Source organism: Ambystoma mexicanum, chromosome 6p (genome assembly GCF_040938575.1).
Source record: "Ambystoma mexicanum isolate Mex_15411 chromosome 6p, UKY_AmexF1_1, whole genome shotgun sequence".
In the NCBI taxonomy this organism is placed as follows: Eukaryota; Metazoa; Chordata; class Amphibia; order Caudata; family Ambystomatidae; genus Ambystoma; species Ambystoma mexicanum.
The window spans coordinates 1,439,652,564-1,439,668,132 of record NC_090935.1 but is presented as its reverse complement, the minus strand read 5'-3'; the positions used below and the strand labels follow the sequence as shown (position 1 = coordinate 1,439,668,132).

Genomic DNA, 15,569 nt, shown 5'->3' with positions numbered 1-15,569 from the left:
CGCTCACCTGGCTCCCACAGGGGCGTCGGTCGGGCCCGGACTGCTGCGGCTTCCACCCACGTGATGCGTAGTGCAGCGATGACTGACTGGATCTGCCTTCCTACTCTTGTCTGCTTGACCCGTAGAAATATTCTCCTACAAGTGGAGGGATAGATTTAGCCACTTGTGGATTCAAGTGATAGCACCCCCACTGTCTTCCCCACTAATCACCTCTGAAGCGCCCTCTCAGCAATCTCACCTTATATTCTTGAAAGATGAGCCCTCCATCCTGCGAAGCACGCAGGGGCGCGTTGATGACCAGTTACTTCACTGGCCTGAAGATATTGGAAGAGTTGTAGACGAATCCTGACTCCAAAAGGTCCTGGCGAAGAGCCATAAGTATATAGTTCATAAGAGTTCAAAATGTCTGGAATTCACTCCTGTCCAATTCCTCTTTTTATCTTGCAGCTTTGACCCAATAAGAAGATTGACAGCTGAAAGCGCTCCGGTAAAAGTCTGTGTTACCCAACACTGTCCAGTAAATAATGCCAAGGGTTAAACTTGCTGCTTTCTCCTTATCTTACAGGTGTGGCATAAGAAGATGTGGCGTGCTGATGAATAATACCTCCGGCGGTAAAATCAGGTAAGCATATGGCGGCTAAAGAGATTGTCTCTGTCTGTTCTCTCTGCTCACCTTGTTGTTTCTTGTCCCCCTTAGGTGCCGGGATTCGGCGATGTTAAGATGGGGACAGCGCCGGATAGAAGAGATGCTGCGTGGAACGGTGAGTATGGCGCGGCGCTGCTGCTGGCGATGCAATGCGTTTAAAACAAGGTCTTTCCTCTGGTTTGAAGATGCGATTAATCCGGAATCAGGGAAGAAATCAGGCAATACTCTTGTTCAAACCTTTGCTTCTTTCTAGGTGCTCCAGGTTCGAGGCGGGCGTGGCAGAAGGCTGGATGCTGCTGCTGGCACGGTGAACGTTACGCTGCTGGATGCAGAATAATGCGAAGCGTGTGCTGCTCTTTGGGCGTGGTTTAAATAGCCTCCAAAATAGTCCCAGGTAGGTATTCCTCCCCGACCACACCTGAGTAACAAAATAGTCCCTAAGGTAAAGTAGTCCCTTCCAGGCCTCACATGGGCTTGGATCTTCTTGCAGCATGGTCTGCATCAGGTAAGTGTGCACCTATGAGCCTGGCGCCATAGGCGCCATGACTGATGTCCCATATGAGCCTGGCGCCATAGGCGCCAGGACTGAACCCAGACAGCCCCTAGCAGGGGTTGCTGGGTTTTCTCAAGGCAACTTAATGCCTGCTCCCGGGGCTGATGGACGTGGTCTGGATGCCGGGGGGTATGCATCATGACAGCACTCCCCCTCAAGGCCCCTCCTAAAGTCGTTCCTCCCCTTGGTCCCAGTTTGTCTGGGAAGTCCCGATGGAATCTCTTCACTAATCGCGGTGCATGTACGTGGTCACTAGGCTCCCATGACCTTTCCTGTGGCACGTAACCTTTCCAATCGATTAAGTAAAAAATAATTTAACCACCTTGGAGTCCAGGAGGTTTTTCACCTCGAATTCAGGTTCTCCATCTATCAAGATAGGATATGGTGGTTTGGTTAATCTTGTTCCTGGTTGAACTGGTTTTAAAAGTGAAACATGAAAGACAGGATGAATTCGCATATTGGAGGGTAATTCCAGTTTGACAGCCACCGGGTTGATAAAGGCCTTAATGGTGTAAGGTCCCAAATATCTAGGATTAAAAGTCTGAGTTCCTTTCAGAGGTATGTGTTTTGTAGCTAGCCAAACCTGATCTCCCATTTGGTACTGTGGAGTTTCACTTCTATGTAGATCAGCATTTTTCTTGTATTTCTCTTTTGCTTGCTTCAAATGTCCTGTTGCTTCCTTGAAGGCTTGTGTAATAGTAGAATGTAAATGACTGCAGGCATTTCTAAGTGCTGAGGCGAATCGAGTTCTGAGGTTCGAGGGTGGTGTCCATATATGGTATAAAAGGGGCTTTGTCCGGTTCCTAAATGTACAGAGTTATTGTATGCATATTCGGAAATCCATAAAATATCTTTCCAATTACTTTCGGTCTGGTGAAGCATGCAACAAAGGTACTGTTCAAGCGTCTGGTTGGTCCTCTCCGTCTGACCATCGGTCTGGGGATGGTGATTGGTTGATAACCTTACGTCGATTTGCGTCAATTGGCAACATTTCTTCCAAAAATGTGAAATGAATTGACTAACTCGATCAGAGACCAATACAGGAGGAAACCCGTGTATTCGAACAATGTTTTCGAGGAACTCCTTGGCCAGAATTGAAGCAGAAGGTAATCCCTTCAAAGGAATAAAGTGGGCCATCTTGGAAAAAAGATTCACGATAACTAGAATGGTGTTAAATCCACTACATGGAGGTAGATCAGTAATAAAGTCTAAAGATAAGGTGTGCCATGGTGTTGGTGGAATATCCAAAGGTTGTAAAAGGCCAGCTGGTTTTTTCTTCTGACTCTTGTTTTGGGCGCAAATGCTGCAAGACATCACAAATGACTTTATATCTTTTCGCCAGGTGGGCCAGCAGAATTGTCTCTTAATTTTAGCTTCGGTTTTTGCGATACATGAGTGACCTTCCATTAGGGTATCATGATAATTGGAGATGACAAGTTCCTGTAATTCCTTCTGTGGTAGAAATAGTCATCCTTGATACTAGGGTAGGTCATTGATGACTGAGTAATCCGGGCCTTTCTTTACCCAGTCCTGCAGGGCTGCTGGATTGAAGAGTTGTTGGATTTTTAAATGAATTTCTTCTAGTGTCTGTAAAGCAGTTATGCCAAGAATTCTTTGTTCCGAAATTATAGGCACTGGCTCCGGGTTCGCATATGCTTCTTCCATTCCTATTCGGGATAAGGCATCTGCCTTGCCATTTTTACAGCCTAGTCGATAAGTGATCACAAAATCGAATTCGGCAAAGAACAATGCCCATCGAAGTTGGCGCGATGATTGGGCTTTGGCTGTTTTTAGATACTGCAAGTTCCGGTGATCGGTGATTACAGTAATGGTATGCCTTGCACCGAGAAGATAGTGTCGCCAAGCCATAAAGGCGGATTTGATGGCTAATAACTCTTTATCGGTAACCGCATAGTTTAACTCGGGTGCCGAGAACTTTCTGGACCAAAATGCCACTGGGTGAAGTTGACCAGTTTCAGGATCCTTCTGGGACAGGACAGCTCCCATGGCTAAACTGGATGCATCAGTTTCCACTATGTAAGGAAGCTCTGGACGTGGATGCTTTAAGACAGGCGCAGACGTGAATTTCGCTTTCAGCTCTTGGAAGGCCTTTTCAGCCTCTTCCGGCCACAAGAAACGTTTGTTCTTTCGCAAAGTGCTGTGATGGGATGTACAACATGTGAGAAGTCTGGAATGAATCTGCGGTAGAAATTGGCAAATCCGAGCATGCTTTGTACCCCTTTAACTGAACTAGGTGATGGCCACTTGAGAATTGCGTCCACCTTTCGTGAGTCCATTCGGACTCCTTTTGGAGTCAAGATAAATCCAAGGAATTCAACTTCCGTAACATGAAAAACACATTTTTCCAATTTTGCATATAACTTGTGCTGGTGTAGTTTCTCAAGGACTGCACATACGTGCTTAACATGGTCTGATTCTGAGGAGGAGTACACAAGGATATCGTCTATGTATACGACAACATAGACGTCAATGAGTTCACGAAAGACATCGTTCATAAAATACTGGAAGGCTGCTGGTGCATTGCACAACCCGAAGGGCATCATCTGATACCCGAATAATCTGTACTTGGTGTGAAAGGCCGTCTTCCATTCGTCGCCTTTCTTTACACGTACCAGATGATATGCCCCTCGGAGATCTAACTTAGTGTAGATACAAGCATCCTTTACTTGGTCTAGTAATTCGGGGATCAGAGGCAATGGGTACCGTTTTTTTACCGTACTCTGATTTAGTGCGCGGTAGTCTATGCACGTTCTAAGGTCACCTTCCTTTTTTGGCACGAAGTGCAAAGCTGAGGATACAGGAGACTTGGAAGTGCGAATAAAGCCATTAGCCAGGTATTGGTCCAAGTATTGCCGTAGGTGAAGATTTTCAGGTTCTGTGAGGGCGTAGATTCTACTGCATGGGGGTTGTGCACCGGGTAGAAGGTCAATTTGACAATCGTACGATCTGTGAGGTGGTAATGTATTGGCCTGTTCTTTTTGAAAAACATCCTGAAATTCTTGATACTCCTGAGGTAACTGCACGATTGGGTTGATGACTGTGGCCAGGCCTTTGTTCAGGGTTTTCTCCGGGTAACAGGTGTGTGCACAATCCGGGAAGGTTATTCTCTTCTCTCGCCATTCAATACAAGGATTATGTGTTTCCAACCACTGCATCCCCAGTATTATTTGAAACTGCGGGGCTTTGATTAAATCAAACACAATAGTCTCTCAATGCCCATCTTGACCCAACAGTGTCATCTCTGTAGTGGAATGAGTTACAGGCCCAGAGGCAATTTCAGTTCCATCGACTGTGGTGATGGCATCTGAAGTGGTCTTTTTGCAAAGAAGTAGATTCATCCTTGAAGCCAATTTCGTGGTCCATATAGTTCCCTACGGCCCCGCTATCAATGTATGCCCTTACTGCGTGCATACGTGAGGGTTGTCTAGGATCAATTAGGACCATTGGTATGATAAGAGGCAAGGTCTGAGTGTCCTTCTTTAAGGTCGGCAAGCGGACCTCTACGCATGTCGGGCATGGTCATTTTCCGAATCAGGCTATTTTGGGCTTTTATCAGCAACTCCTACCACCTTCTTGGGTGGTTTTATAGGGCAATCCCGTAGAAAAGTCCTGAGGTTCCACAGTACAGACACAATTGCATCTGTCTTCTTCTTTCCCTTTCCTTTTGAATTAAGGGTCCTTTGACCCCCCGATTTGCATAGGTTCTGATGCATCTGTTCCTTTGGGTGCAACGTTGGATTTAATCAATACCCGATTTTCGAACTTAGCACGATCAGCCTTTCTATTCTGGAGTCGATGATTCAGCTGGACCACTAAGTCTATAAACTCTGCGCAATCACAACTTGAGCCAAGACATCTTTGAGTTCTCCCCGAAGTCCACGATGAAACAATGTAATTAGTTTTTTCTCAGGCCATCCGGTTTCCACTATCAATCAAATGAAGGTTGTGATATAGGTTAGCAGATCCTGGTTACCCTGTCGTAGGGACAAAAGTTTGTTATCCAGGGCCTGTCCTTGGGAGTGCCGGGCAAATAGTTGTTCCATGCTCGTTTGAAAGCCCTGAAAATCCTGAAGAATTTGGTCAATTCCACTAGTTACTCAGGATGACCCATCAGCTGCACTGCCGCTGAGATATGATAATACAAAGGCTACCTTGGCTTGATCGTTTGGGAAGGCTCCTGGTCTGCATAAAAAGTGCAGGCGGCATTGGTTCATAAACACGGCGAACCTTTTGGGATCTCCGGCAAAACGTTCGGGTGGAGCTAATGGAATATATCCTGGTAGGTTTATTTGCACAGTGTTACTCGATAACACAGGAGCTGGATTTCCCCCGGAACCAGGTAGGGGTGCTTGTCCAGCTTGATTTTGCAGCAGTTGTTTAGCGAGATCATCTGTGCGCTCCTTCAATACAATTAGTATTCTTCTGAGGGCATTAGTCTCTTGGCGAGCGGAGTGCACTTCCGCCCTAAGTTCCCCCAATAGTTGGGCCAGTTGGTCGGTTTCTGAGGTTTCCATAACGCCCGAGTGGGGATTTGTAGATAGACTTCGCGTTCTGTTATCCTCACCTGGCTCCCACAGGGGCGTCGGTCGGACCCGGACTGCTGTGGCCTCCACCCAAGTGATGCGTAGTGCAGCGATGACTGACTGGATCTGCCCCCTAATCTTGTCTGCTTGACCCGTAGAAATATTCTCCTACAAGTGGAGAGATGGATTTAGCCACTTGTGGATTCAAGTGATAGCACCCCCACTGTCCTCCCCACTAATCACCTCTGAAGCGCCCTCTCAGCAATCTCACCTTATATTCTTGAAAGATGAGCCCTCTATCCTGCGAAGCACGCAGGGGCGCGTTGATGACCAGTTACTTAACTGGCCTGAAGATATTGGAAGAGTTGTAGACGAATCCTGAATCCAAAAGGTCCTGGCAAAGAGCCGTAAGTATATAGTTCGTAAGAGTTCAAAATGTCTGGAATTCACTCCTGTCCAATTCCTCTTTTTATCTTGCAGCTTTGACCCAATAAGAAGATTGACAGCTGAAAGCGCTCCGGTAAAAGTCTGTGTTACCCAACACTGTCCGGTAAATAATGCCAAGGGTTAAACTTGCTGCTTTCTCCTTATCTTACAGGTGCAGCATAAGAAGATGTGGCGTGCTGATGAACAATACCTCCGGCGGTAAAATCAGATAAGCATATGGCGGCTAAAGAGATTGTCTCTGTCTGTTCTCTCTGCTCACCTTGTTGTTTCTTGTCCCCGTTAGGTGCCGGGATTCGGCGATGTTAAAATGGAGACAGCGCCGGATCGAAGAGATGCTGCGTGGAACGGTGAGTATGGCGCGGCGCTGCTGCTGGTTTGAAGATGCGATGAATGCGGAATCAGGTAAGAAATCAGGTAATACTCTTGTTCTAACCTTTGCTTCTTTCCTTCTTTCTAGGTGCTCCAGGTTCGAGGCGGGCGTGGCAGAAGGCTGGATGCTGCTGCTGGCACGGTGAACGTTACGCTGCTGGATGCAGAATAACGCGAAGCGTGTGCTGCTCTTCGGGCGTGGTTTAAATAGCCTCCAAAGTAGTCCCAGGTAGGTATTCCTCCCCGACCACACCCGAGTAACAAAATAGTCCCTAAGGTAAAGTAGTCCCTTCCAGGCCTCACATGGGCTTGGATCTTCTTGCAGCATGGTCTGCATCAGGTAAGTGTGCACCTATGAGCCTGGCGCCTATGCGCCAGGACTGATGTCCCATATGAGCCTGGCGCCATAGGCGCCAGGACTGAACCCAGACAGCCCCTAGCAGGGGTTGCTGGGTTTTCTCAAGGCAACTTGATGCCTGCTCCCAGGGCTGATGGACGTGGTCTGGATGCCCGGGGGTATGCATCATGACACTTGTATGCCAATATAGGACAGCCTTCTCTGTACTTAATACCGATCAGGAACTGTCTGTATTTTTATGAAGACCCCTATTCTCTCTTCCCTGGTATCAAAGCGCCTCAAGTCTGGGTTCCTGGAGTATCATACATGAGTAATGAGCCCAACATCACTTTCCTGCCCTATGTCATAGGGGAGGTCTATATGGTGGCAGATACTACATATATACTGGATCAATGTAAGTCATTATTTGGATATCTATTGCAGGCCCAATGTAAGTCATTATTGGATATCAATTGCGGGCTCATTCGCACTGATATACTTGAGCATATATGTGATTTATTAGGCACTTATGTCTTCTGTATCTATGCAATGGAAGTTGACCTTCTATATATGGGATTCATAACTGTTAATTTCTGCTTCAGCACTGTAAATCATTATTCAATGTACAAATGTTTGTTATACAGTGCCAGTATCCCTAACACCTAATATGGACATGGTTTACATTGTATTGACATCAACCATAACTGTAAGCTGATTATGCACAGCAATGTGGTGCAGTGGAATGCGCCGTGTTAGGCTGGTAACAACCGCATACATGGTTTATACTATATCAATAATTTTGTCCTATTTATACACAGCAGCATGATGAGGCCGAATGCACTGCGTCAAGTTGGTAACAACCGCATTAAGGTCGTTTTATATGACTTGGCACCACTACTTAGCACAACTTGGCGATTAGTAGTGGTTCTTACCACAGTGTTTATGGTGGGATTACACGCAAGTATATATTGGATCTTTATACCGACGGAACAACTTTACTTATTACGCCATTACTAACACCAATCTACAATATCGGTTTGATCTGTGGCGTTAGCCCCTCAACATATTTATAATCCGATGAGTAGCTGTTTAATTTAATATTAGTAGCATATTAGTACTTAACCACAAGGTATTTTACCATTGATCTTTGCTTTCAGCATAATAGATTTTCCTTACCTAAAATGGCGGCTCTTGAAGCATATAGATAGCATTAGGTATGACCGCACTATGCCTTTTATTTCTGATACAGGCTGGCTAGCAACAATGCTGTGATTCCCTGTCAACGCGTCAGTACGCCGAAAGGCTTGGTAAGGGATAGATCTTTTCTTACGATCCCTTGGAGCATTCACGATCTTATATGCCATTTAATGGATACGATTGTGCTGTAGCTTACTGATCATAGTTTTGTGGTTCTTTCTCTGCTCTGTTTCTCCATGCACATATGTGCTGCACGATCGTTCGTTGGTGGTTTGGAATTGGACTTCGCTGTCACTCTCCGAGTCCGACATCGGCATCTATCAGATAAGTTTATTGGTGTATGCAATTGTTGTCTACATGCAGTTTCTGCCAACATGATGTTGGCGCATGACATTTTAACCACTGTGCTGTGCATTTAATAAGCATGCTAATAATTGTGTTCTCCCATATTTTTCTCTCTCTCTAAATATGTTGTTTTTTGTACGTTCTTGTTCAATCGTTCAATGGTAATCGGACTTACTAGGCTCCCGCCAATCCGGATTCAGACTACAACACGGTACGGAAATGGCACTAATTGATTTAAAGACTCAGATTGACAAGCTGAAGGACAAAAGGTAAAACAGCTATGCTACTCCTCCTTGACCTATCGGCAGCCTTTGACCTGGTGGATCACGCAGTGTTATGTAAACACCTGGCGTCAGCCGCCCACTTCTCGAGTGATGCTATAGCCTGGGTACAATCCTTCCTAGCTAACCGTACGATGAGAGTGTTCTCCCCCTCAGCATCCGCAGACCCAATCCAAATTACCTGTGGTGTTCCAAAGAGATCATGCATCTCACCGACAATGTATAACATCTTTACCAAGCCACTCTTTGACAAATTGGATAGACTGGGTGCCACCTACACCAACTATGCAGACAATACCCAGATCCTCATACCCCTTTCGGGCAATTTTGTCCAAGACACAGCTCTGGTAAACAAGATATACCTCCTCATTCAGGCATGGATGGCATCATATGGCACCTGCTTGAATGACGACAAAACCGAGATCCTGATATTGGTCTCTGACGCTAAGGTAAAAAAACTTAGCCCCAGCTACGCTGCATTCAATATTGATGGCAACGTAATTACAGCAGTAACCGAGGTAAAAACATTAGGCTTTTACCTTGACTCTACCCTATCTCTAAAAAAACAAGTCAGCGCTATGGCATCATCAACCGCCTATACCTGCAATCTTATTAGGGCCTGCAGACCCTTCCTCTCCAAAGCTAGCTGCATCACGCTTTCCAACGCACTAATAATGTCCAAATTAGACTACTGCAACACCCTATACACAGGAGCAAACAAATACATCCTAGATAAAATGCAAACATTACAAAACAATGCCCTCAGACAGCTCTGAACATACCCAGCAGAGAGCACATTTCCAACATTAGAAGAGACCACCACTGGCTAAAAATCACTGACATGATCCTCCTCAAAACTGTATCCCTCACCTTCAAATACCTGAACAATGCTGCCCTCCCCCATATCTCTCAGACAGAATGATTAGAAGAACTTCGACCCGCCCTACAAGATCATCTAACTCCCATTGTTTAGAAATTCCCAGATTTAAACTATCCAAATCAGGTGGAGCCGGTTTCCCAGTTAAGCCGGCTCTATCATGGAACGCACTAGACGCTATTTGTTAAACAGGCTTCGAGCTAATGACAACTAATACTTGCTTGTTTTGATGTACCCACTTGTGCACTTGACTTCTCGACAACTCTTTTATCTAATCGTAACACTCTGTTGAATTGACTACTGCACTTGTTTTATATGCTACTCCCTACCCATTGCATTCCCAAATTATTTACTGTACCTATTTTCATGTTGTAACCAAGCTTCAAGTATTCTTGTATCTGCTGCGCCCAGCTACCCGAGGGTTTGGTGCACGTTACCAAATAAATAAACAAAACAAATCTGTATATAATCACATAATGGATGTGAATACTTCATTGGTTTTTTGATACAACTTATTTTGATGCATTCAAATATTGATTACATACTTATGTGCTTGGTATATGATAATCGGCTTGTGTATAACTGCCCCTTTGGTTGAATCCCCTGTTTTTGTGCATCTGTAACATACTTATGATTTACGGCAAATGGTTTTTGTACGATGCAACATGTGATTGAATGAACTCATATGCAACTGATGCATGGACTTTATTGACTTGTGCGCAGTGTGATTGTAATCGTAGTAGTAGCTCTTTATACTTGTGGAGTACTTGGCCAGGTACACACGCCTTGCAGGCACCTGCAGCCAGCCCCGTGACTAACTTAGGTTAGGTACAAGCGCTTGGGTTTCCACTTCTTTTATTGCCACAATTGCTTTTGCTTCCAAATTAGATCAATCACAGGGTTAACAATCCCATGAGATCCGGGATCATACTTTTGGGGGGACACAGGGGCATTCCCGCTTACGGATCAGATAGCCCGTCTGTGCACGCACCTTGTCACGGCCGCCAAAAATGCGATAGCCGGCTATGGAAAAACCCAGACGCTCCCTCAATACCCATGTAGTGGTCGAAGTGTTGGGACATAGTAGTATCGGAAAAAACCACAGCGTTCCGTTTAGGAAATCTGAACGCTTTCCGAAACATCTGGGCCCCATTTATGGACTACTCAGAGAAATTCCCAGGAATCACCTGTCGTCGCCCCATAACCTGCTGGCTTCAATAAGGAATCAATAAAGGGGAAAGGAGCACTCAACATCCAAGACCTCCACAACAGTTGGACAGCATAGGACCCCGGGACATATACCCATGAAAGAAATCGCCTGTCAACTAACCTGTGTTGTGAATTGTAATGTTATAAATGCACTGATGTGATGTCGATGTCAATACAAATTAAATGCCCAATAAAATGTTTTGTTGAAAAAAAAAGGGGAACTGCTCTTCTAACACATTTTCCCTTGTTACAAAAGTGAACCTTGTTGGGCAACTCAAGGACAGATAATTAACATGTCGTAAGATTGTTAAGGGACCCCCTCATGGTTAAGAAAGCCCCGAAGGATGAGGAGTGGAGCGTAACCTGTAATTAGGTGTTATCTTTAGACTATATTGTAATTTGTTTTTAGAATCAAAGAGGTGTAACACTGTTCCACCATATTTGATCAAATATTCCTCAAAGTTTATTGAAACTAATTTCATGAGACTTGGACTAAACCTCCATCCAAAGCATGAAATAATTGGGTATAGATTAAAAGTACAATATCATCAACAACAATAGGCTGATTGTGTCTGGATCCAGTTCGAGGTCCTAACTAAACGGTTCAGCTTCTGCATGATCAATGCACTCGCCCTGTGACTGAGGAGGGTACCGAGAGTACAGTTCGGCAACATGTTTCATCCACAAACTCTCAGAGACTGCATTCCGAACCATGTATCTAAAACCAACTTTTCCCACTGTTGCGTATCTGTATTCCGGAGGGCCCCGCACGTGGGGCTGGCTCCGGTGCAGGAGGCCGCGCGGCCTAGGGCGCAACACCAGCGGGAGCGCGGACAAACAGACACACACACGCTGGGCTGGGTTCGCCCGGAACTGCCTCCCACTGTCGGGGGCAGGGCTTTTATTAGGCGGCCCTACGTCACCGCGCTGCGGGACGTAGGGCGGATATAACACCCACTGAAGGCAAATATGTTATCAAAATAAACAATATAAACAACAACATAAATCTCAGATTTCAAGTTACACAATTATGGAAAACGATTAAAAACTAACACAATTAACAATCAATCACCCTCCTTCATGTATACCCTCCCATCTCCTAACCCATAAACAGGCTTCCACAACCAGGGCACAGTGCTGTTATGACTCATTAGTAGCATTGGCTCATGCTTTTTGTAATCTTACCATTCACAAAAATACTAGGCCACTAGCAAACATGCCCATGTCCCAACGCCAAGTGTTATTTTCTGATATACCACACAGGCTAATTCTGCTATTGATATTGTCTGTAACGGACCAGGACTTTGTTTTGAAGCAACGACAGATAATCCAGATGTTCATGTGGGCATAAAGTGATTGCTGTGAGCTGTGTACGTGCGCGGAGCGTGCATATGGGCGCGGCTCATACTCACACATGTGCCCCCCAACTTGTTGCTCTCCACCACCGCGGCCTTGGCACCGTGCTCAGCCGCCCTGCGGGCACTGGCCAGCCCTCCCGAGCCGCCGCCGATCACGAGGTAGTCGAAGGTACGCGGACGAGTTCCAGCCATTGCACTGTGGTCACGGACAGAAAGGCGGCGTGGGACGAGCAGATGCGGGCAGCGCCGGGGGACGAGGAGGCAAACAAAGCCGGTGCTCAGGGACCAGGACGCGCGGAAGGCTCTGCTGATGAGCGGCGGCCGAACTGCCATGCCGAGGCGGAAGCGGTGCTCTGGTTTTATTGGAGAGCACTGGGAGGAGGTTCCTTGTACGTGTGTGTGCTTAGTCACTCTGAGTTGTGAGCAGCGGGCTGCGCGTCCCGTGCCCAGGCTCGTTTCTTTAATCGGGCGAGGCGAGCGAGGACATCTTTTCATACAGGCTAGAAATCCTCGTGCTGCAATGTGCATATTAACTTTGTTGATACGTCTGTGTGCTTGCACTGGTGCTTTGCTTACTGTTTCTCGAGAATAAAGCTTCACGTGCACAATGCCAAGGATTTGGAACGTTTTAATGACATTAATTTCCTTGTAGAGGAGATTGTTAACCCAGTGTTCTGTGTGTGCTGTTCGTTTTTCACAGAGCATGACCTCACTTTTAAACGGATAGACTGACGAAATACTTCCCGTGGCCCTGGCAGGTCTACTGTTAGAACAAGCAGGCAGGCGAAGCAAGTTACCAGGTTTGTATTGCTCAATGATGCCACATAAAGCAGAACGAAGCGATGTCAAAGGAAGCCGTGAACAGTGATTGGGTAAATAAAAAGATGGTGGTGTCTGTCACAACGTTTTGGAGGAACAATGGTGGGAACGCATAAAACCTTATTGAACGGCACTGCACATAGCAATGACAGTCCACACTTGCGCTCCATTTGTAACCCTTCTTCCGTCCTCAACCAGTCAACTCCAATCACACCTCATCTTGTGCCTCCCTAACCACTAAACCACCCCAACCCAAAGTGTCCCCTTTCCTTCCCCCCCTGAAAGAAACGAGCGAGGACCAGTTGTCAAGGTCTAAATTAAATTTGCTGCATCAAGCTTTATTGGGCAAGGAGTTATCTTAAAGGATAGTTCCGGGACTTTTTTTTATTGTCCCTACGGTTCGGCCATGTGTTTTTAAGCATAACTCGGTAGATCGTAGAAAACTTTCCTATGGACCTTACCCGACTTTTCGTCCATTAACGCACTCGAAATCAGCCGCCATTTTCTGATAATCCTATCATTTCCCCCCATCGCCCTGGCTCACCTGCTTTTGCAGCACTAAATCAAATCCCCCGCCCCTGAGCCTGACATCAGCAGACGCGTACCGCCCATTTCCCAACGCCAAAGCACGTTTCGTGTCAACAATCGCTGCGCCTCAGCTAATGAAGTGTCGCCATGGAAATGGCAGGACACCTCTTTCCTCAATAAGTATAAACACACCGTTTCACAACACACAGCAGCAGATTTTCGATTCCATTACTCTCTCTGTGTTACTTTGAGTATTCTGTGACTCGTTTCTGTGCTCTGGTCAGCTACCTTCGCCGCTTCTAGGCCTTGTGAACACCTGTACCATCTCTGTAAATTATTTTACTTTCTTTACCACACAATGGCTACAATAATGCCGTATATGTACGAGCCCGAGTACACCGAGCAAGAACTACTGGAAAGGCAAGCACGCGAAAACGATGGGGATTCGGACGGCAGTTGGGAGGACCAGTCAACGGATGAAGAGCCTGGACCATGTTGCATGGACGGCGTCTCCACCTGGTGCACGTGCAATCGGTGCGAGCTAATGCCAACTGAGGAGGAGAACTGCTGCTGCCGTGAAAATTCCGGGTGCTTGGCCTACATTTCGGAAGGCGAGCCAACTCCGCAATGCATCACCGAGCTGCCAGAGTTCAGGGAAGCCTGCCTCTCACGGACCGTGTTGAGGATGATGATGGTGCTTATGCACGAACTTCGCGGCACTGTTCGTCCGCGTAATCCGAGTAACGAGTAAGTATACTCTGGTTGTGATGTCAGTGATGCCACTACTATGTCATGGTCGTTTCCCACATATAAAATTACATCTACATATCATTCGAATGCATGTAAATTGGTTCCATATTGTGCATTTTCTAGATAGAATTTTTTTCAAAGCAGAATGACATTTTTTACCTGAATCGACAGTGATAGGAAAGTTTTGTCATTTTAATACAGTTTGCATCTTTCATTTTCACAGGTGGTACAGGCTGGTGGCCTATCGTTGCTCCACTTGGTGGCTTCACGGGAGGCTCGGACACCGCGTTCGGAGAGTAATACCTGCCTGTGCGGTACTTGCCATTAGACAACATTTCCCCAGCGACAGTGGACAATACCGCGGATTTTCCCTGGATGTGCTGCAACCGGAACTTTACAATGTGTAATGTTTATTATTTATGTTCAATTGAAATTAAGATCTAAAATAAAACCCAACATATATTTTAACAATGGTTGTTTTGATTTTTTAAATGAATCTAGTGTGTCTCCATTGAATAGTCTTCCTGTGCCTTGTCACACCACATGTCTCCGGCCAGCATCCTCCCTCACGCTGGCCGCCCACCTTCAATCCACACAACCGTTGAACCCATATGCAGCAGACATACATATGTTATTTTGCGGGTTGGCATCAAGCCTCCTGGCCTTGCCTCCTCCCCCAAAAATACTTACCACACCACTTTGTTCAAGCGTTGGCAATAAAAGGAAGGCCGTTGGATTTTATTGATACAAAACATGGTTATAGGTAAATAATCAATATGGTTGATCATAATAAATCATCCTTTTGGGCACCGGGTACAGAGATGACCCCCTCTGGCCCGTGCCGCCTTGCCACCACAGGCCAGCCTGCTGCTAACTAACTGCCTAGGCATCCAGGGTCTCCAGGGTGAACTGCACCCATATATTCTCCTGGGAGGGTGAGGTATTTATAAACTCACCCCCTGCCTTCCATGTACTAGATCCTGCAGCCTGCCTCTTACATGCAGTTAGATGGCCTCTCCTTGGTGAGGTCCTGCGGCAAACGAGTCTTGTCTGCACGACCACCGCCCTAATCCACACCCCCCCGCCCTATCAAAGGCAGTTTGCACCGGGGTACTTGTGCTGCCAAGTGGAGCTGTCAGGGAGCAATAAAGGCCAAGAGGTGCCAAAGACCATGTACACTTCAAAGTGGTCTATAGAGAATGGGTTGTTGTTCCCATGTCTACCTCCAGACCCCGTGTCTCCTGCCAAGCATCCCCCCTCACGCTGGGCGGCCCCCTGCAATCCACATAAGTGTGTCTCCATTCACAAG

At 46.3% G+C, this 15,569-nt stretch overlaps 1 protein-coding gene across 1 annotated transcript in view; it reads right to left on the bottom strand.

Moving 5' to 3' along the window:
- Positions 1-12,541, bottom strand: part of GSR (glutathione-disulfide reductase) — a 557,956-nt gene extending 545,415 nt beyond the window's left edge. Inside the window, exon 1 of the mRNA XM_069626169.1 lies at positions 12,218-12,541. Coding sequence (XP_069482270.1) covers positions 12,218-12,496 — 279 coding nt within the window. The 5' untranslated portion in view covers positions 12,497-12,541. The remainder of the gene's footprint in view (positions 1-12,217) is intronic.
- Positions 12,542-15,569: the final 3,028 nt, after the last annotated feature.